The 22,303-nt window shown below is 46.9% G+C and overlaps 1 protein-coding gene across 6 annotated transcripts in view; it reads right to left on the bottom strand.

The window, feature by feature from the left end:
- Positions 1–22,303, bottom strand: part of KDM4B (lysine demethylase 4B) — a 93,267-nt gene that overhangs the window by 63,133 nt on the left and 7,831 nt on the right. For 5 of the 6 annotated variants that reach the window (XM_039382841.1, XM_039382844.1, XM_039382840.1 and 2 more), the window contains exons 2-5: positions 17,940–18,096; positions 14,637–14,812; positions 13,092–13,206; positions 10,885–11,078 (exon numbers count right to left, since the gene is read on the bottom strand). In XM_039382841.1, coding sequence (XP_039238775.1) covers positions 10,885–11,078; positions 13,092–13,206; positions 14,637–14,812; positions 17,940–18,080 — 626 coding nt within the window. In that variant the 5' untranslated portion in view covers positions 18,081–18,096. Of the gene's footprint in view, positions 1–1,290; positions 1,374–10,884; positions 11,079–13,091; positions 13,207–14,636; positions 14,813–17,939; positions 18,097–22,303 lie in introns of those variants that run through there. The other variant, XM_039382843.1, reaches the window with a different exon arrangement.

Consider the following 22,303-nt stretch of genomic DNA (forward strand, 5'->3'; position numbering starts at 1 on the left):
AGGTTGGGGAGTATCAGCTCCAAAAGCCATAATAAGGAGTTAATAGGTAATGACAGGACAAGATTACAGCCCCAGAACACACCAGCTCAACCCGGGCCTTTGACAGCTCCAAAGAACACGAGCCCTGCACACAACTGGGCACATCCAACCCTCTGGGAGCCAGCACTGGGAGAAAATCAGGGCAAACCCTGCCCAGCAAAGCCTGGGCAGCACCAAACACACTCAGCACTCACCCCACAGGGCCCACCTCACTCCAGACAACCCCTTTTCCGTGCACAGAACCTCCTAATTCTCCCCAGTATGAAGGAACGGCAGCGATTTTGCTGCTGCCAGAACAGCAAGGTGAGAAACTTTTCTCCTTCCCTGGAGAAACTCCAGTTGCAATTGCAAACTCTCCCTTTGTTTTCCAGTTACAATATCTGGAGCAGAACTCTGGAGTTGGGATCAAATCCTTAGGGATTGACTGGTGCAAGATTAAGTCAAGCCCAACTCGTGCCAATCATCTACTTCTAAAAGACTCTTCAAACCCTCAAAGTTGCCATGAGCTAGAAATAGGATTAAAGAGCCATTAGTTTCAAGGAGTGACATTAGACAGGAGCTTTTTAAAATTCTGATTTTAAAGCAACATTAATTTCTAAGAGGCACAACTGAATTCCAAGATTTGCACAGAACTGAGCAATTTTCACAGCGATTCACTAACCCCAAACTCTGTGAACACAAAAAGAGATTATTTTTTTTTTCCAGAACTCCAAATGCAATTTTTAAACACTAGTTTAAAAGCAGAGCATTTCAGATGAACAACCATCTGCTCTTGGAAAGGCTCTCACTGTCCCAGTCCAGTCAGCTCCAAATGCCAGGCACAAAGCACAGAATTACAGCTCACATTGGAGTGACTCTCCTTCCACATGCAAAAATAAACCCACAGCCAGCCCCTGCCTGCAGTGAATGAGCAGCATGAAGGAGGCATTTTACTAAGAAAAGGTGTTTGGGGAAAAACATTATGAAGTCATTTATTCATTCAGTTTAGCCAAGAAGATAATTAGTATACAATTCAACAGAGATGAATGACTACAATATTCATCCCCTTGCCATTCCCTGTTATTTGTTTTGAAGAACCTGTTCACATCAGATTTATTTCCCTCAACTGGCAATCAGGTTATTAATTACTGGTTGCTTTTTGTAGTGGATACTGTAGAAAGGGGAAAGAAAAGCAAAGATTAGACTTCAAAGACCTTGTATTCTAAAATAATAGCTCGTTTCAACTGCAGAAACAAGGAGAAAAAAGGGAACCAAGGGAGATCACAGATATTTGTGTCTTGTACCAAGTGACCCATGTGAGCTGCCTCCTTCACCAGGCACAGCAACACGTATTCCTGAAAAAAAAATATGGATAATTGCCTACAGCAGAACAAAAGAAATCTGCTCACCTGTAATGAAAGATATTTTTAGATTAGGAAACCCCGGGTGCTAGAGGTGCAATGCCTCCACACACACTCTTCTGGGTTTTTTAAGGAGGAAAAAAAACCCCCAGCATTCCAAAGGTTTAATTCTCCTCATCCATCAACTGCACCGTTTCAAACTCCAACTGCTTTGAAGTGAGGGCCTGTGTTCTTGTCGACATCAAAGCCAGGGGTGTTGTAGCTGAGATTTGATGAAGATCACTGAGAAAGTTTGCAAAGTTTCCTTTATTTCTTCTGTTTGATCCCCTTGGTCTGGTTGATTGGGCAGTTAGAAGCGAAGTGGGTGCAAACCCAGCCTATTTATCGCTGAGAACATTAAAGAGTTAACAACTGCAGGGCTCTCAGACAGCAGAGTGCTATTTAAGTGCTGTCATTACCACAGGCTTCTCTTATTTTAAACCACACTTGTGCTGCACTTGCCATCACCCGACCACAATTTTCTCTGCTGAGCAGAGGGGAAAAAAAAAAAAAAAAAATCCCCGCTGATTTTTGCCAGTTTAACAAAATGAGAATAAAGACAAAGCTCTGCAGCACCACCCCTGGTGCCTCCTGGCCTTCCCAAGCTGGAATGTGCAAGCTCATTCTCCCCCAGGGCCCAAGTCAGATCAGGCTCAAAGAGTGGGATGGAGCAGGGAAGAATGACAGAATCACAGAATCAGCTGGGTTGGAAGGGACCTCTGAGATCATCAATCCAAGCCTTGATCCAACCCCACTGTGGTTCCCAGCCCATGGCACTGATGCCACATCCAGTCTCTTCTTAAAAACCTCCAGGGATGGAGAATCCACCCCTTCCCTGGGCAGCCCATTCCAATGGCTGAGCACCCTCTCTGCAAAGAAATTCTTCCTGATATCCAACCTAAACCTCCCCTGGCACAGCTTCAGACCCAGCCCTCTTGTCTTGCTGATGGTTGGCTGGGAAAAGAGACCAACCCCCCCTGGCTACAACCTTCCAGGTCACCATTTCCACCTCCAAAAACAAGGATGTGATCCCAGATCACCATCTCCACCTTCCAACAAGGGAATGTGATCCCAGATCAGCATCTCCACCTTCAAAAACAAGGATGTGATCCCAGGGCACCATCTCCACCTCCAAAAACAAGGATGTGATCCCAGATCACCATCTCCACCTTCCAACAAGGGATGTGATCCCAGATCAGCATCTCCACCTTCAAAAACAAGGATGTGATCCCAGGGCACCATCTCATCTTCCCAGATCATTATGGAAGGTGCAAAGAGGAACCACAGATGGGAAGGGGCTCCACTTTGCTGAGTTTGCAAGTCTCAAAACTGAACCCCAACCTCAAAAATTTATAATTTCAACAAACTAAACAGGCTCAGTAAAGATGGACAGAAAATGCACAGACTGAACACTAAAATGGCAGAGAAGTCCACACCGATTCCATGCCTTTTGCAGTGGATTTAGATGGGAATAAAAACCCAAGAGGACTCTGGAGGGGAAGCACAAACAGCACAGAGCTGAGTGGAAGGGGGTCTGAGCAGCTGAGGTCATTTCATCTGGGCTCTTCCAGAGTTGATTCCATCAGTCCCAGAGCCTGGCTTGCTCTTCCTGGCATTTTCTCTCACAGGCAACACAAGTCCTGCCTCCCCGAAATGCTGTGCCTCCTCTGCAGCAGAAAAATGGCCTTTCAATAATCTACAAAAGCCTAATAAAAACCCTAAGTCTATTAAAAAGAAAAATCTCCATTTATTCCAATGGCAGCACCTGACTGGGAAGACAATCCACGTCCCCAAGTCAGAGTTCATTCAGGTTGAGGACAACAAGCTGATCCCAGGATTTTTAAAGCAAACCACCAGTAGCACTGTCCCCTTCCTGGTGGGATTTCCCTCCTCCTTCCCCCACATTCCCACCCCCAGGATGAAGGGGCTGGGCTGGATCTCAGCAGTAGAGTGTGGTTTGTATTGATTAACTAATGACTGCAGTGCCCGAAGCTTGCAAGGCTTTATTAATAACTCCCTGCTCTCAGTTATCAGGGAATTACAGGGGGATGCAATTCTGCATCTCAATATATCCCTCCTTCCATGGATCTCCCAGCAAATCAACATGCACATGGATTCTCAGTGCAGAAAGCCCCTTCCAAAGCAGCTTTCACCTCTGTTTTGGAAGAGATGGGAGAGTGAAAAGCTCTTCTGCCTGGCCATCCTTTATCTCCCTTTCCTTTTATTCCTTTCAATGAATATCACCCACTGTTCCTTCCTCTCTCCCTTTTATCAACAGAAAAGGGTCTGGCTTTGCCAAATCTGCCTGAGAGCAAATGGTGTTGCAGTTAATCCATAAATCAACCATCACCATAAATTCTGCTCTTTCTCCATCCAAAACTGCAGAGCTGTAAAACAGATTACATGGGATAGCAGAGGCAGGAAGGGAATTTGTGAGCTGTGAGGAGCCCACCAGGGCCAAATGGCCTTCCCTGCCCCTTCTTTCCCCCCACTCCACCCAACAAGCCCATAAATCTCTGCTGGCAGGACCAGAACACACAAACAGCCAGTGTGGACAATGTCTGAGAGCAAGGCAACCCCACACACCTCACATGGAAGGGATTGAGGGAGGAAAGCTGCAGAACCTTCTCCTGAACTCCACAACCCCAAGACACAGGAAAAGTGAAACTGGGAAAAATAAAAGTTCTCAGTATGGAGCATCAGCTCCCTCAGGGCAAAACTCAGCTGGGGATTCCAGCTAATCCAGCCTGAAGAAATTTGGGATCTCCAGGGTGCCAGGGTTAGTGGGATCCCAATAACCAGCACTTACAGTCACATTTGATCCATTCAGTGATTCCAACCCCTGGGCAATGCCCTCCTAAGGAACTGGGATGGTTAGGAGGCAATAAATGATGCAAGGCACAAGTGCCCTTCCCCCCTGCTGCCACACAATTGGGTATCAAACATTAAACCAGCTGCTTTAAATGAGATTACACCGAGCTCACGAGGAGCTGCAACACATGGGAGGGTGTGTTAAAACCCAGAACATCACCCAGAGGAAATGGGGATGAGGGCCCAGCATCCTGCCTGGCAAATGGAGAGGGAGAAGCTGGAAGAGTTAAGCTCCATGACTGTATTAGGTCATTTTCTTTCTCCAAGAGAGTTTTCCAGGGATTAACGTGTTCTGGCCTGGGGGGGAAGGAGAGGACAAGAGTTCTGCTCAGGGAAAACTGCAGCTGTTTAAAACAACAGTGAGAAATAAAATCAGAGTGAGATCCTCAGCACCTCAGAGCTGCAGCTGCTTCCCAAGATGCTTTCAGCCAAGGACAGAGAGGGCTCCTTGGACAATCCCCTCCCAAGGGAACAGCCATGTCCTGCTTTAAATCTCATCACATCTCTGTCAGAAGATGGGAGGATTCCCTGGTGCTGGTGGCACCAGTAACAGACACAACAAATGTTATTAAACTGTAAATGTGACAAGGAAGTCATGGAATCCCAGAATGGTTTGGGTTGGAAGGGACCTTAAAGCCCACCCAGTGCCACCCCTGCCACGGGCAGGGACACCTCCCACTATCCCAGGTTGCTCCAACCTGGCCTTGGACACTTCCAGGGATGGAGCAGCCACAACATCTTTGGACAAGTCTTCCCATGGCCTTGTCCTCCTTCACTGCTAAAGACAGACTTACCCCACACTGCTCACCTGGAGGGAAGAAAGGAGAAATTCTAAACTACTTTAACCAACAAAGTTCTGGGGTAACTCTGCACCTTCAGGTTTGCAGGTTTTCACAAAGCAGAACTCCACTGTAATTGTATCTGTGACCAGTGCTTCCAACTAATCATATTATTTTAAAGTTCCTCTGGTAATTTGTCCTTAATTCCACATAAACTGCTGCTCTGGCATAAAGTGTACTTTGTGATATCAAAGTCAAACAGATTAGGCATGATCCACTTCCAGAGAGGGAGTGTTTTGGAGAGGAGACGATCTAACTTAAGAGCTAAAGCTGGCGCCCTGTTTTAATTAAAGGGGATTAAACATCCATCATGATAAGGAAAAAGGGACATTTTATAAAAATCAATTACCTTCCTGAGTGTCAGCCTGGTTTAACACCTGCAGTTTCTGAGAGAAAGAACAGTGTAACAACCCACCAGTACTTGGAGATAAATTAAATACTGTTGCTGTACAGCAAGATCAGTCACAAAATAGCCAAGAAAAACAACTTTATTACCCAGTCAGGTGTTACACTGTTGACAAAACAAGACCTTGCACTTCTAAAGTGTAACATCAAATTCACAATATTGAGATTTAAAGCTTCCTCCAGCTCTTCCCCACCCCGGGAAGCCTCCAGGTAGGGATTGTACATCTTTATCAAGAGGAAACAAAGCGATGTGGAGCATCTCAGTGTTTAAAAATATGCTTTTGGAGTGGCAAGGGCTGAGCCACACAAGTTCCTCAAATAAAATGCCATAATAACCATGAAGAATGAGGCCTGGCATTCAGTTTTGTTGCTTCTGTCATTATAAAAATGAGTTTCCACTTGACAATATGCTCAATTTTAGCTCTCAGCATAGGAACGCACGAGGTGATTACACATAATATGTATAATTGATACAGCAAAAATTCCCACCACCAGAGGTTTAATACAGGGCTGCAAAATGAAACATATTTCAGGTTTTTTTCAAAAGTTGGAGACCATGAAAGGGTCGTAATTAAATTCCTAATGGGAGAGGGACATTTTATTGTAATTTGAGGGAGAAAAAGCGAGTCAAAGGCTCGCTCTGGCAGCTGCCTGAGGGGCTTCACATGAGGTTACACAACAGCTCCCAGCTCCTGGGGTGTCTGATGGGAAGTGCCCACACCTTCCATAATATCTCTTCAGCCTGTCAGAGCGATTTTCCAGTTGAAAACAACAGCAGTGTGAGCACAGTGTGGAGCAGAGCATGGGCCTGGGAACAGCACATCAGGAGGGATCAGCATCTCTGGGAGGAGGTGAGTCCAACCCAAGGGGCAGGGCAGGTCCCTGCAGCACAACCAGGGCTGGAGACACAGCAGTGCTCCTCCTTCTTGGGCCAGCACAACAGAATTTAAGAACTAAAGGCATTGCAATCTAAATTATTTAGTGAGAAGCAGGAAAAGAGCTTGTTTTCCATTACCCCTTTCCTCTCCCTCATGGCTGGGTGACCCTTTGCTGCTCGACTGCTTCACTTTTGCTGAATAATTTTTGAAGCTGCATCCCAGGGACACAACCCTGTGCAGACACCCCTGACTGCTGCAGCCTGTCCTGCCTCTGCTGATGGAAAGGAACAGCACCAGGAGTGTTGGCAGCAGCACTTCTCTGCAGTGACAGAGACACACATTAATCAAGGAGCTGCACGACCCAGCAGATGCTCATTAGGTCGCAGAGAGAAGCCACTTTGAGTTGTTGAGCCACAGACATTTATTTTACCTGCAATCCCAACAGGCCCCAAAGCACCTGTTTTGTAAGAGGGAACATTGCAAAGACAGGAATGAAAGGCACAAAACACTCAGTAAGAATCCTCCCTGACCCAGGAGACAGATTCCTTGTCACCAAGGTGTCAAAGTTGTCCCAAATACCACAAGAGCTCCATGAGAAGGTCCTTCAGCTCCTGCACAGCATCTCTCCTGTCAGGGGGGACTGGGGGAGCTGGGCCTGGTTAGTTTGGAGAAGATTGAGAGGGGATCTTATCAATCTGTATAAATATCTCCAAGGGGTGTCCATAGGATTGTGCCAAACTCTTTCCAGTGGTGCCCACTGACAGGACACGGAGCAGTGAATGGCCAGAAACTAAAACACAAGAAGTTCCACCTCAACATGAGGAAGAACCTCTTTCCATGGAGGTGGCAGAGCCCTGGAACAGCTGCCAAGGGAGGGTGTGGAGTCTCCCTCTCTGGTGACATTCCAAACCCACCAGGACACATTCCTGTGCCACCTGCTCTGGGATTGGACTGAATCATCTCCAGAGGTCCCTTCTAACCCTAAAAATTCTTGGGTTCTGTGAAATAATAGAGATTTTTTTGTAGAACCCACTTGAATGAGGTCTGGGAGGGAACCTCAAGGAGCCCAACTCCTTTCTCCCCTTCCCCTTGGATGGAAACAGGGCTGGTGGCTCCTCAGCCTTCCCACAGAGCTTCCCCTGCAGAGCTGGGCTGTGGGAGACAGCCTGGATTAGAGATAAAGATAATTTATGGGAGACACCAAGGGAGAGTTATGGTTTTTAACAGGCAGTTTTGAAGCAGAATACTACCAATATACAGAGTCCTTGGTTTCACTATATAAATATCTCTGACAGCCAAACAATAACTCTGCCTCTTATTTTAGAGCTCAGAACCCAAACTGGTAGACTTCCTAACTCTCCACACTCCTGCTGTTCCCTGAGGTGCTTCCAAGATGATCACTGTCAGAGTCACAGAGTCTATAAAAAGGATGAAGGAAGCTGGGAAATTTCCACAGAGGTGGTGCCAGCAAAACAGAGTGAACATCTGAGCCATCCTTGAGTAAAGCCAGGCTGCACCACTGGAATTGCAGCAGTGCAGTCCAAGAGCTCCCCCAGCTGAGCTCTGGGATGGCTGCAACCACTTCCAGAACATGGTGAGCTGCTCAGGTACCTGGAAAGTTCCAGATCTGCTCCAAGGGATATTCAGATTTACTTTTGGAAGCTTGTTCAGGGAAGAGCTTGAGAACTCATTAACAGGAGCTGTCACAGTGAAGAACAAGGAAGAAATGACTTGGGCAAGTGGCAAACTCTTGCCTTATGCTTAAGGGAACAGCAGGGAGGCCCTGCCAAACCAGCAGTGGCATCTTGTCACAGCCCATCTAGTTCTGTGTCACACACTGGCATTTATATAAGAAAAACTCCATTGAAGGGGAAAACACTTTGCTCAGAACATGGTCTGTCCTCAAAATCCTCCTTTTCCCCCCAGCTGGGGGAGGTTCAGAGAACCAGTGACTCCCAGAGAACTGCACAAACACAGAATCACTGCATAAAAATCCTCCTCTCCTTTTTAAACAGGGGGGAAAGTGCATTTAAAAACCAACAAACAAAGCAGGTGCAGAGCAAGTTCCTGCTTGGGTTTTTAAGCAGCGACACCTGAGCTCCTTGGTAAAAATTTCAAGCAGATTTTATGATTTCTCTTCTCTACTCCCACTATAAGCAGCAGTGGCTGAACTCCTTAACTCCTCTCAGGGGGATTTTAGCTGTTCCCCAGCTTCTCCCCAAAATTCTCAGTGGATCAGATAAAAATAAGAGCTCCCAAGAACTTCTGAAATCTGGTACTTGCCAGATGCAGTTTTGCATCTATAACTTCCAATTCTTTCTGATTTTTAACCTCTTCACCCAAACGTGCCACACAAAGGTGATTTGAGTTTTACTCTTTGGAGATTTGTTTTGTTTCTCTGTACAATCCCTATTTCCCACAGAAACAAGAGCAAATATAAAGATATGGCAGGAGGTTGGAACTTGATGATCCTTAAGGGCCTTTCCAACCCAAACCATTCTGGGATTCTATGAAAAAACACTGTTTAGTAAAGATGAGGCAACAGCTTCATGCAAAGAGTTTCTCATCCTTATGATATGATATCATATCACATCCTTATGATATCCACATATCAGAGTTACAATACTCCAAAAAAAACACAAAAAACCCACTAAACACTAAAAAACTGCCATCAAACCCAAGGGGAAAAAAGGAAAACAACAAAAACCACCAAGAAAAACCCCCAGCATGAAGTGCAAGAAGAAAAGCAGTTTAAATGAGGCTACAAATACTTTGTGTATACTCCATTTAGCAGCTGTTCTTTTAAGTTTTACTCACACTGTGGGTTTGTAGAACAGCCAGTGATTTCCTGCTGCTTTTCCAGCTTCTCTTTTAAGGGTGAATTTGCTCTTATTTCTACTTTTGGAAAGTGTTAACTCTCCATTCCAGGCAGCACACAGGGTGAGTCAGAGCCCGTTAACACCCAGGGGTGGAAGGAGCAGAGAGAGGGAACAGGAGGGAACAGCCCAAGCCAGAGCTCGGCTCAGCTGCTCCCACAGCTCCTGGAATAAGCAGGGCTGGGTGGGGACACCAGGGGAGGGAGCACCGGGCTGGAGGTGACACTGTGGGATGTGGCGGGAGGGGATGAGGAGCTTCCCGTGTGCTGCGGCACCACCTGGTGGAGATGGGAACCGGGAAAAGGGGCTGGAATGGGATGATTCCGGAGGAAAAACTGAATCCTGGAATATGCTGAGCTGGGAGAGTCCTCCAAGGATCACCAGCCCAACTCCTGGCCTTGCACAGACACCCCAACAATTCCCCCCGTCCCTGAAAGCGTTGTCCGAACACTCCCGGAGCTCGGGCAGGTTTGGTGCTGAAACTTTGGTGTCCCCTCCGAGGGAAGAACCTTTTCCTGAGAGCATTTCATACCCCATTTACAATCCAGAAATCCTTTTCTTCAACTCAGGCTTGTTTAACAGAGGCACCACAAGAGATCCTGCAAAAACCCACCTGAACGAGGGAGACGAAGGATCGGGAATGTCAGAAACATCTCCCGACGTGTCGGAAGGAGTTTTAAAATTCACATTAATGCTACAGCAGATTCAGCCCCTCCTTCCACCCCTTTCCAGGGCTGGAAAAGAGCATTAGAGCCATTCATTAAAGCCTCCTGGTTCCTGGGGGCTTTTATGAGCCCACAGGCACCAACATTCCCGGAGATATTCGGTGTCACCAGGGACTCATCGGGCTGAGGGATGGGATCTCACCTGCCACTGCCAGGGCACAATGACAGCAGCTCCACTGTGACATTTAAGCTCTAATTTGCAGGCAAATGTCAATATTTATTAGTCACACCAAGATCTTCAGCAAAGTCTCTGTGGTTATACTTTTAAACTGCTCGAAAAAGAAGGATATTGGCTCCTGGGAACTTATTCCAGACTTCTCTACGTTCTTAATTTCACCCTTAACTATTGATTACTTTTGTGGAAAGTTATTTTCAACCAGCCTGTGCACCAACAGTGTTAAAAGATGCTTGCAATCGTGCCAAAAATTGACTATGGAAAAATAACCCTTCGCCCTAGTTTGTCCCTGGAGCTGTAAACATATTTATGGATTTGAATAATGGAAATTTTAAAGCAACAGATGTTTCCTGCCTACAGCACAGTGCAAGAACAACAGACTTTCACTATGACAGTGCATCTGAAGCATCCACACACTCCCATCACCACTTGCTCTGCTGTGCATTAGTTTGCAAAAATCCCCCAAGTGTTGAAATCTGGTTTTAATCATGATGTCAACAAGTCTCCCTAAAAGTCAGGAATCAGGCCCTCTGAGCAAGGCAGCACGAAAGAAAGTCAAACTGCTTTTAAATGTAGAGGAGGAGAGCAGAGCAAAAAAAAAGGGAATGGAGAGGTTATTAATCTGATGGAATTTGGCAGATCTGGAGAAAAGGATTTTTCAGGGCTCTCCAAGCAGAGGGCAACAGCCCTCACTTACCAGGATTTTGGCTCCCCAAAATGCAAGTAGTTGATGCTGTAGAGATCCATGTCCTCTGTGTGCCAAGCAAAAGTTGTCTTCCACATCCCAAAGTAGAGGTAGGGAGTGTTGACACCCTCTATGATAATGCCACACTCGTGTTCCACCATGTCCAGGAGGGTGTTCAGGTTGCCAATGTTCCATTCATCCACGTCCTGGAATTCAGGAGAAATGTTTGGAACTTCTCAGGAAGAATCACAGCCCACAGCTTCCTTTCAATGCCTTAAAATGCTGGATATAAGGGTGTTATCACCTGCATTCATTGAATTCCACCTGCTTCCAGAAAGCTTTATTTCATGTCCAGCACTGACCACAAGCAGGAAGGCTCACCAGCCCCTCACTAAAGTGTTCTTTGAAGAGGCATTTGCACTATAAATTACCCCACTAATTAATTAACTATTCTGTGAATAAACACAAGATAAACTCAGGGTAAAACACATTTCTCCCAAAGACATTCCAGGCAGTTTTTCTCCACCTGATGAACATCATAATGTGACCTTAATGTGGCCAAAGAGGCAAAATCTTCCCCCCTCAGCTCAGTGTTTCAGGGAAAGAACAGGGATGACAGTCCTGGTTTTATCAATAACACAAAAAAAGCAGCAGGTAGTTCTAAATCTGACACTTGCTTTTCTCTGCCTCAACATGAATTTGAGAATTTGAATTTGTACCATTAACTGGAGCAAATCTCAAACCTGAAGACTGATACAGTCTCCAAAAGGAAACTCAGAGCCTCCTTCACACCCTTTTTTCCAAGTGCACTTGATTTGTGAGGAGGAAAGTGAGAGGGATGGGAGCATTCCCTGCTCCAAGATGCTGCTTCTGGAGCAGCAGGACAGCGAAACTCAGTCTTGAAACTTTCCAAATCTTTTTCTCAGGCTGCTCAGTCTTGAAACTTTCCAAATCAGCCCGAAAAACAACCAAACCAGGGGCAGGGAGGAAAGGGCTGAAGGAGGGAAGTGGCTGAAAAGTGAGATGATGCAGAGGGAGAACGACTTTCAGGGACTCTCCCACCTCAATTCTTGCAGCAATGGCAGCACTTTGAGAACAGGAAATGATCTTTAGGTGTGATTGGTAATTCAAATTTCATTTCTGCTCACAGGAAACCCAATGTACATGGAGTTCACTGCAGGAGCTACTTCTCCTAAAGAAGGAGTGTCTCATTATGTCACCTGCCCTGATCACACCAGGGAAAGAATGGGGATATTAAAAAACATTATAATTTTATATTGTAATTTATATAATCTACATTCTTTATATTATATAGTCTATCTACTTTATAGTGTAATTCTAATCCTATATTATAACAGAATGAGATACTCTCATCCAAGCACCAAATCCTAGGGATACCTGTGATGCCCATGGCTCTGAAGGCCTCAGATACCTCTGCTTATTCCAATTAATTCCACATTAAACCCCACTGATAATAAAAAGACACTTTTACATTAACGCTTCCACACTCAGACAATCAGAAAACACTCCAAAAAAGAGCCACTTTCCACTCCAAAGAAAACTACAGAGGAGAGATTTAAATTATCTGCCTAAACAGGGAAAGAAGAGAAGAACCTTTATCATCTCCAGCAGAAGAGACCACGGCAGAATTACTTTAGGCAGAGGATGAAATTTCACCAAGGAAAAGCTTAAACCATTTGAATTGTGAAATAATTCAGTGTGCAGGTGCATTGTATCCTAATGGAGCTGCTCACAAAGAAAAAATCCAAATGCAAATAATTTCAAATCCAAACACAAATAATTTGTGTTAAGAATCAAAAAACCCTATTTTTGATGAAGCACCAATTCCTTGAAATGCTGGGGTTTTTTCTGGCTCTCTAAGGATCTTCAGCAGAAATCTCTGGTTTATTTATTCCCTTAAAAAAAGAAACAAAACCCAAGCTATACATAATTTTTGGCCATCCACTTCATAAGAACTTGTTTAAATCATATTTTTCTACTAAAACTAAGCTTTTCCCAGCTTCCTTTATGCCACCATTATCCCGAGCCTCTGAAGAAGGTGGAAAGTTTAGTCTCAGTTTTGTAACGAGGGAAAAAATAATAATAAAGGTATTATTTTTTTAAGGGCGGCTCAATCAAAGAAATTATTAATTAATGAGAAAAGAGCAATCAGGAAGTTACAGAAGGAAGAAGGAATAAAAGAGGAGCATTTCACTTACTGCATCATACAGGGAGCCACTGATGTCAGCCCCATAAATTGGAGAGACAAAGGTGAGATTCTTCCAGTACTTGCGCTCCAAGTCCTCGAAATCCTGGTGTCGAGGAGTGCAGTACCTGGGAGGGACACGGAGGAGATGGGCATGTGAGAGATCCTAAGGAATATCCCCCAGATAAACCCCTGGGAAGCAGCAGGGGTGTCAGAGCAGGAGCTACTCAAGGTGCATTTCAGTTTTGGTTCGTATCATTTGCTGCCTTTCCAACCTTTCCACCAGACCCCTCAGGGACGGGAAGCACCAGATCCCCATCCCAAGGAAATGTGGGATGAAGTTGTTTCACGGGGAGCTGAAGGCAGGGGAAGCACTCAGGGATCAGAAAAACTTCAAAGCTTCCATTCTCATGGAATGGGTTGGGTTGGAAGAGACCTTAAAGCTCATCCAGTGCCACCCCCTGCCATGGGCAGGGACACCTCCCACTATCCCAAGTTGCTCCAACCTGACCTTGGACATTTCCAGGGATGGGGCAGCCACAGCTGCTCTGGGCAACCTGTGCCAGGGCCTCCCCACCTTCACAGGGAGGAATTTCTTCCTGATCTCCAATCCAAATCTCCCCTCCTTCATCTTAAAGCCATAACTGCCCAATGTCAGCATTGATTAAAACCCAGGGTACTCCAGACCTCTGGAAAAGTGACTCTGGAAACAGGATGGACCTGCAGTTTGCACCAGCTGGCTCATCCCAGCTCACTGAAGTGCTCTGCAGTGTCCCTGGCTCTCAGGAGAGACTCGAGTCACCAGTGTGTGCTCAGGAGACACTCATGTCACCAGTGTGAGCTCAGGAGACATTTGTGTCACCAGTGGGAGCTCAGGAGACATTCATGTCACCAGTGTGTGCTCAGGAGACACTTCATGTCACCAGTGTGTGCTCAGGAGACACTCCTGTCACCAATGTGAGCTCAGGAGACACTCGTGTCACCAATGTGAGCTCAGGAGACACTCCTGTCACCAATGTGAGCTCAGGAGACACTCGTGTCACCAATGTGAGCTCAGGAGACACTCGTGTCACCAGTGTGAGCTCAGGAGACACTCCTGTCACCAGTGTGAGCTCAGGAGACACTCGTGTCACCAGTGTGAGCTCAGGAGACACTCCTGTCACCAATGTGAGCTCAGGAGACATTTGTGTCACCAATATCAGCTCAGACACTCTAAGATATTTGTATTTCTACCTCAGCAATGGAACATATTTTCCAGAACTACCATTAATACACCAGGAGCTCCTTTTTCAGTCCCAAGCCACTATTTTCAGGAAGATTCTCAGGCAAATCCTTGAAGAATTCTTCTACACCAACTACCAGAAAAAGCTCTGAGATGCACCAAAACCCCAGCAACGCATAAACTTTTTTGAGCCTCTGGGTGTAAGCTTTGAAGAAAAAGCACTTTCCTCCAAAACACTTCAAACTTCACAAGGTTGCATTTCCCTTTGCAGAAGAAAAGCTTTCCCTACAACTCCCCCCTGCCCAGTTTCGAGCACACCCCTGGACAGCACCGTACTTCTCGCTGTTGGCCAGGCGCCGATATTCCCCCACGGTCATGGGCTTCTTCTGGATGTTGTACTGGGTGAACAACCCTGACTGCCCAGTGACCACCTGCTGGATGGGAGCTGGGATCACCATGTCGTCGATGTCGTCGTAGGTTCTCCGGGGCTTCCATTCCTTGGGAGGAATCACCTGGAATTGGGGGGGAGAAAAGGGACGAATGACGCTTGGTGTTCATGACGGGCAAAAGGCAACTGCTGAGGGAAGGGCTGGTGAAGGGAAGGGATCTCATCCCAGTGCTGCAGGGCTTGGATAACAGGACACCTGCTGGGCTGACAGAGCTGCAGGGGGGCTCACAGCCCACCCAGAGCAGTCACAGAATCAGAATCAGTCAGGTTGGAAGGGACCTCCGAGATGATCAATCCAACCCTTGATCCAACCCCGCTGTGGTTCCCAGCCCATGGCACTGATGCCACATCCAGTCTCAGCTTAAAAACCTCCAGGGATGGAGAATCCACCCCTTCCCTGGGCAGCCCATTCCAATGGCTGAGCACCCTCTCTGCAAAGAAATTCTTTCTAATCTCCAACCTAACCTCCCCTGGCACAGCTCAGACCCAGCCCTCTTGTCTTGCTGATGGTTGCCTGGGAAAAGAGACCAACCCCCCCTGGCTCCCCCCTCCTGTCAGGGAGTTGCAGAGAGTGAGGAGGTCTCCCCTGAGCCTCCTCTTCTCCAGGCTGAACAGCCCCAGCTCCCTCAGCCTCTCCTCCCAGCACTTGTGCTCCAGTCCCTTCCCCAGCCTCGTTGCTCTCCTCTGGACCTGCTCCAGCCCCTCCATGTCCTTCCTGAGCTGAGGGCCCAGAACTGGACACAGCACTCCAGGGGTGGCCTCACCAGCGCCGAGTCCAGGCCCACACAGGATGGCCAGTGCTGATGGAAGACACAGAGTTATTCCAAGGAAATGTGCTGCATGCCAGAGGGACTGCACACACCTTCCCTCTCCCCCCTGCCATCCCACAAAGCTGCACAGACTCCTGAGCAGCAGCTTTATCACCATGTGGCATCTCTGCAAGTCCATAACCTTTTATAGTGGCCTGAACAACCTTTCCAGCAGAAGATCACTGACATTTGCAATTTCTTGAGGCTGTGAGGAGGTTTTTTGTTTCATTTGTTTGGGTTTTTTTTAACTAGAAAGACTCAAAGGACCTGAGGGAATGGCTGGAGCTGTGCCAGGGGGGTTGGGATGGATCTCAGCAAAAGGTTCTTCCCCCAGAGGGTGGTGGGCACTGCCCAGGCTCCCCAGGGCAGTGGGCACGGCCCCAAGGCTGCCAGAGCTCCAGGAGAGTTTGGACAACGCTCTGAGGGACAGGGGGGGATTGTTGGGGTGTCCTGATGGTCCTTGTGGGTCCCTTCCCACTCAGGATATTCCAGGATTCTACAAAAATCCTGTTGCATTACTGCTGTTGACATTTCTGCATTTGTATGTGACAAATCAAGCCCCAACTCCTTAATTTAAGAGGGGTAAGAGGTGGAGAAGAACAAAAGAAAACCAGGGGGAACGTGCCCAGAACTGTTCCCTCAGTTCTTGGAGGCTGCACAAAAAAACTGCTGCAAAGCAGGGCTGAATGTGGAAGAAAAAGCTGTAATTTTAAACCAAAGAGCTGCCACCAATCCCAGGCTCAGGAGCAGAGAACCATCACTGGGATGAAAAAATACGATATTTGCAATCTAATTGGAATTAAGGATTGACCAAAAAAAAGTTGCAAAAACTGGAGGCCAAGTTGCAGGCAATGGTTCCTCCAGGGTGGGGTGAGCTCAGCTTCCCTTACAAGGCTCTGAGCTGCAGTTACAAGAGAGACACGAATGAAAAGCTCAGATTAATCCTAAAAGTCAAGTGATTTCTTTACAACATCTGGAATTCACCAACAACCCTTATTACAATAATCTCCCTGGCAGACTCCTGGCAGGTAATTGCTTGTACACTTGAGTGGACAAGGAAACATTTCCTGGGAGCTCTTCATCAAGAGCCAGCTCTCTTTAGAACCATAATCAACCCAGTAAGTGACCTATGTTTTAGAAGAAATAAGAATTATTTCATGCCTAACAGCTTTATTTCTCCTCTGTGCTTTATTAAGCCCTGCTAAATGCCACACCTAACAGCTCCTTGTCAGGACAAATGATCCCAACAGCCCTGTGGTGACAGGGCCACAGAAATACTCCTTCTAATCACTTAGTCCTGGGTTTTTCCAAGCAGTTGTACTGGAATTTAGAAGCTTCACGTGAAAAGTTCTCACAGTGTTTCTTGACTTTGAGTGTAAAGATAAGGGTGGGAAGGAACTTGTTCCAGGGCCTCACCACCCTCACATGCAAGAATTGCTCCCCAATATCCCACCTAACCCTGCCCTCCAGCAGTGGGAAGCCATTCCTGGCACTACAGAGATATCCAAACCTGAGATCCTTCTTTATCCCACACTCAGGGGGAGCTGAAAACCTCCCACCTGCAGCCCTTGAGGATCATGGCCACCACAATGTGTGTCCTCAGCAAAAGAATCAGGCCATAAACACCCTCAGCCCATGTCTGAAAGTGGAAGGGATATCCTTGCTTTCCGTTTAGGGATCAGGGAAAGACATCCTGCAAGTTGACACGTCTTTATAGGACTGAAGGGAAGGGCTGGAGCTGTGCCAGGGGGGTTGGGATGGATCTCAGCGAAAGGTTCTTCCTCCCCAGAGGGTGGGTGGGCACTGCCCAGGCTCCCCAGGGCAGTGGGCACGGCCCCAAGGCTGCCAGAGCTCCAGGAGGGTTTGGATGATCCTCTGAGGGATTGTTGGGGTGTCCTGGTGATCTTTGTGGGTCGGTCCCTTCCCACTCAGGATATTCCAGGATTCTACAGAAATCCTGCTGCATTGTTGCTGGGGATGTTTCTGTGTTTGTAGGGGACAAATGAAGCCCCAACTCCTTAAATAAAGAGGGGCAGGGGGTGGAGAAGAACAAAAGCAAACCCTGGGGAACATGTCCAGAACTCCTGGACAGTGCTCTGAGGGACAGGGGGGATTGTTGGGGTGTCCTGGGCAGGGCCTGGAGTTTGGCTGATGATCCTTGGGGGTCTCTTCCAGCTCAGAGTGTTCCATGACTCTACTGGAACTCCTCTGCCTCTCCTCTCTCCATAACTGAAGCAGAGATTCCAAGAGCAAATTCCCAAAACACGACAAGAAATCCAACTGCTGCTGAGCAAGAGAACTTCCCACCCCCCCAAACATCAACCAGAGCTTCGGGAAGGCACCTCCAGGCAGCTCCCAACTCCCTGAGCTGGGACAACTCACCTTGGCCAGCCCTGCCCGGTGAGCTCCTTGGGATTCCATGTAGGCGATGTACTTCCCAAAATCCCGGAATTCCTCCAGGCTGGGCCGGAAGGTCATGATCTTACAGCCAGGGTTCTGCGGGCTCGGGTTTTCCGACCCCATATTTCCAGTGTGGCAGCTGAGGAGGGGAAAACACGAAGGGAGAGGGGAAGAAGAGGGGCAGGAAACAAAATATCGGTTAAAAAATGAATCGGGTTTAATGAATTTCACAGAAAAGATGGGGAGATGTTACAGTTTTTCTCCCCTCTGTTCCCCCAAGAGGATATTTGTAAGTGGGGATATGAAGAGGTTCTGACCAAAAAATCCACTTAGTCAGGAACTCCTGATACCAGGATCATCCCAGAGATTGGATATGGGCTAAATATAGACCATGGGCTTAACATCTGCCCCCCTTCATGGCACAAAGTTGTGTCTCATGAGGATGGGGGTCACAAACCTTCTCAATACCTTCAGCATCTATTCAATGGGTAGAAGTTTTCCATCAAAATGCTCCATCCTGTTCAGTTTAGGTTCAAAACCAACAGTTTTCCCCCATGTTTGGGGTTTTCATGTGCTAGACAACATCAAAAATTCAAAAATTAGGGTTTTTTTTTAAAGGTAGCTTCATTATCCTTTGTATTTGCAATGTATATAGATAAAACAAAGCATCAGATAATTCTTTAAAGAAATACTGATGCAAAATTTCAAAACATCTTGCAATGTGAAAAGCTAAATTGCTCAATTTGCTTCACAATTTCAAAGGGGAAAAAAAATCTCAAACAATTCAGGACGAAATCACAATTTTTAAAATGGATTTTTTTTTTTTAAGGTTATGCTGGAAATTTGTAAGAGAAGAAAAAAATGTTTTTGTGGCATTTCAGCTGCAAACATAACTCTGAAAATATTCTCCATGTCAGAGAAGCAGCACAGCCAATATCCCAAACCCTCAGGAGGTGGCAGTGCTGGGCTGTGAAGGAATAAAAAGTGCAGTAACACTGTCAAAAGTGGCTTTTAAATCCAAGGAAAATACGTGTTTGGATTTAAATTGATTTCAAACTAGCCAAGCAGTATTCCAGATGCTACCAGAAGTACTCACTGTGTCTGGGAAAACAAAACAAAACAGGGAGAATAAAATAAAAATTAAAATTATCAGTCAAAACGCTGCTAAATCTGTGTTTTAATGGCTGAGTGTGGCAATGAACTCACTGCAGAGACAGCAAGTGCTCTCACCTTCTGGAATTAAACCCACTAATTTGGACAGATTCCATACCCAGGGCACCAAGGTTGCCTTTACCATTTTTAACTGGGTAAAACCATTTTTCATTTCAGAGGCAAACCAACAGTTTTGCCTTGAAATTTTAGAAACTCCAAACTTTTAGGGTTCTTCAGAGGGACTTCTATGGGAATTTGTTTCCAAACAATGAGCTGCAAGTCTAAAGCTCTTCCCCGGGGAGTCTTCAAAGGAATTTTAGGCGTAAAATCGCAGCCTCCCAAGGCCCACTCCAGGATAAAATCCAACTGTAAATCCCAATATTGCACAATATCCCAGAGCAAAACAAATGGAGGGAGAAGAGGCACCGTTTTCACCACAAGAGCTTCGTTTCCAAAGGAAATTGTTGCAGTTTTTAAACAAAAAGGCCCTTTAAGCAACCCCTCCACCCTCAGGGCGGCCCTGCCCGAGGAGATCCCGGGCCTTGTCACCCAGAACAAAAACTGCTCTTTCAGGGTCAGGATTTGGAGGGAAGCAGCACATTGATCCAAAGCCATGGGAATGGTTTGCTCCACAAATGTTTTGCAGGAACACAGAAAGGAAAAGAGCGTCTCCCAGCCCTGAGATGAAGCACAGGAGCCAGAGGTGCCCGAGGTTTCCTCTGGATCGCCCGGGGAAAACATCGTTCGCCGGGAAAATCGGGCTGAAGGCCGGTGGAGAAGCGAGAAATCATCCCCAAACTTCCATCCCAACACAATCTCCCTGGGAATACTTCTGCTATTTTTAAGCTGGGCCTAGAAATGCCACCAAAGTTCAGGCAGCAGGACACGCCGGGAGGAGCTGCCTCAGGAAAGGAACTTGAATTCCGTCCTGAGGAGGATCCGTGCCAGCACCATCTGCTCCAGAGAGGCCTTCCCAGTATTTGCAGCTTTACTCACACCCAGGGAGGGGAAAAAAAATAACCAAAGCCAGGTTTTATCCTATCTTTTCCTCAAGATTGTCTCCAGGTTTCATCCCACCTTTTCTTCAAGGTTGTCTCCAGCAATTCCAATTTTTAGTCAATAAACCGGGAGCAAAGAGTCAAAATACATGCTGCATCAGAAACTACTTCATGCAAAGCTTATTGAATTAATTAAAAGGTAAAACTACTTCAGGCAAAGCTTAATCAATTAACTAAAGGGTCTTTTGCCTCCATACAAGTGTCATCACCCAGAACTCTGGAATTCTGCAGAGCAGAGGCAGCGAAACACAAAATTTTTCCACGTTTAATCCCACCTAAAGGACATTTTAACACCTACCCTAGATAATGTACGTTCATCTAATTAAACTAATTAAGGTACTAATACAAAATGGCCAAGGAGCTCATGGGAAGGGAGAATCAGTCCAAGTATTTCAGGGAGACACATCCAAAGCCGCTGCCTGTCCGACCGTCCCCCTCCAGCTCCAAGGAGCTGGGAACACCCAGGGAAAGCTTTGGGAGAAGGGAATTTCTTTCCCAGCTACTTCACACTGATGGATTTTGGATGAACAGTGGCAATATCTCCTGTCACCTCCTTCCCAGCTCCTGGTGTCCCACAGGCCGGGAGGCAGCGGGACAAGCCCAGGGCTGTCACAGCCCGGCCAAGCTGCTGCTTCCTTATGGAATTCTGAGGAGAAGGCCTCAATTAAGCAGTGCCCTAACGAGCTTCCCTCCCTCAGCATCACTGAGGGACATTTCACAGCAGAATCTGCCTATTCTGAGCACACTGAAAGCCTCTTTCAGTGGCAGCTCTGCTGTGCTGAGGGTGAGGATGGGAACCAGCTCTTCTCTCGGCACTATAGATGCTAAAAGGGAGGATTCAGCAGAGTCTGAGCCCCCATTAGTTCTTGAAAAGAAGGGTGAAGGTATTTGGCTCAGCTGGGCTCACTCTGGGTCTTTGTGAGAGAGTAACAACCTGAAATATTATGAAAACCTTCTAATTTTCAACCATTGTGAGGAAACACTAAACTCGTCTCCAGAGGGACGATCTCGGTGCACACAAAGAGCTGAGCTTTTAATTGCAATGACTTTTACAGGAGACTCTTCCCTCCAAAACTGAGCTGAGACACTACTGTGACTGAAATCCTGTACCTGTTGCCTGAAACCTTTGTATGGCAGAGAAAAAACCCAAGACACCCAGCCAAGATCAATGACTTTCGCTTGCTAAAGGACTTCCAGGACCAGGAATCCTTCCTCCAGGAAAAGGTTTGGGACTTTCAAGTAGTTCCCCACTGCTCCCCCACTATTGATCTGGGAGGAGCAGATAATGCCAACCCTTTTGAGTCAGGGGTGACTTTGATTGAAGTTGTGACTATTGGTGGGAACAAACCTGCCTTCAGGCACCAGCACTGGAGCCAAATCCTGTGCCCACCCCCAGAGCAACGCTCAGCCATCGATCCCGATGGGAACAGTGAAACACAGCAGGATTGATCACCCAGGAGTCACTTTGTTTACTCAGGAACACCAGAAAACCAGCTTTAATCTTGCTAAACACAGTTAATACACTCACAGTTTCATGATAGACCAGAACACAGGTACCTGCAGAGCCCTTTGAAGAAGGCACCAGGTCTAAAGGTAAAATCCTGCCCAGGTGATGAACACCCCGTGTACAAGGGACAAACCCACCTCTGAACCACCTCCTGCCTCTCCAAAGCTGCACTTTGCCACCACCAACCCCACAAAAACTCCTCCCAGCTTTTTCCTAAAGGCCTTGAAGCCAAAACATAAACTGATGAAGGAAAATGCCCTCTGGAACGTACACCCCTAGGAAAAAAGGAGAAAGCAGCAAAATCTGGGAAACAAAACCCTGGCGTGGAAGCTGCAGGTGGCAAAAATAACTTGGTGAGAGGAGGATGCACAGAGACTGTCAGAGAATCCCAGAATGGTTTGGGTTGGAACAGACCTCAGATCATCCAGTGCCACCCCCTGCCATGGGCAGGGACACCTTCTGCTAGCCCAGGGTGCTCCAACCTGGCCTTGGACAACTCCAGGGATGGGGCAGCCACAGCTGCTCTGGGCAACCTGTGCTAGGGCCTCCCCACCCTCCCAGGGAAGAATTCCTTCCACACATCAAACCTCAGTTTCCCCACTGGATGCAGCAATCCAGGTGGGGTCTCA

This window comes from Pipra filicauda, unplaced genomic scaffold, assembly GCF_003945595.2.
Source record: "Pipra filicauda isolate LSUMZ 115617 unplaced genomic scaffold, ASM394559v2 scaffold285_size1263560_pilon, whole genome shotgun sequence".
Lineage (NCBI taxonomy): Eukaryota > Metazoa > Chordata > Aves > Passeriformes > Pipridae > Pipra > Pipra filicauda.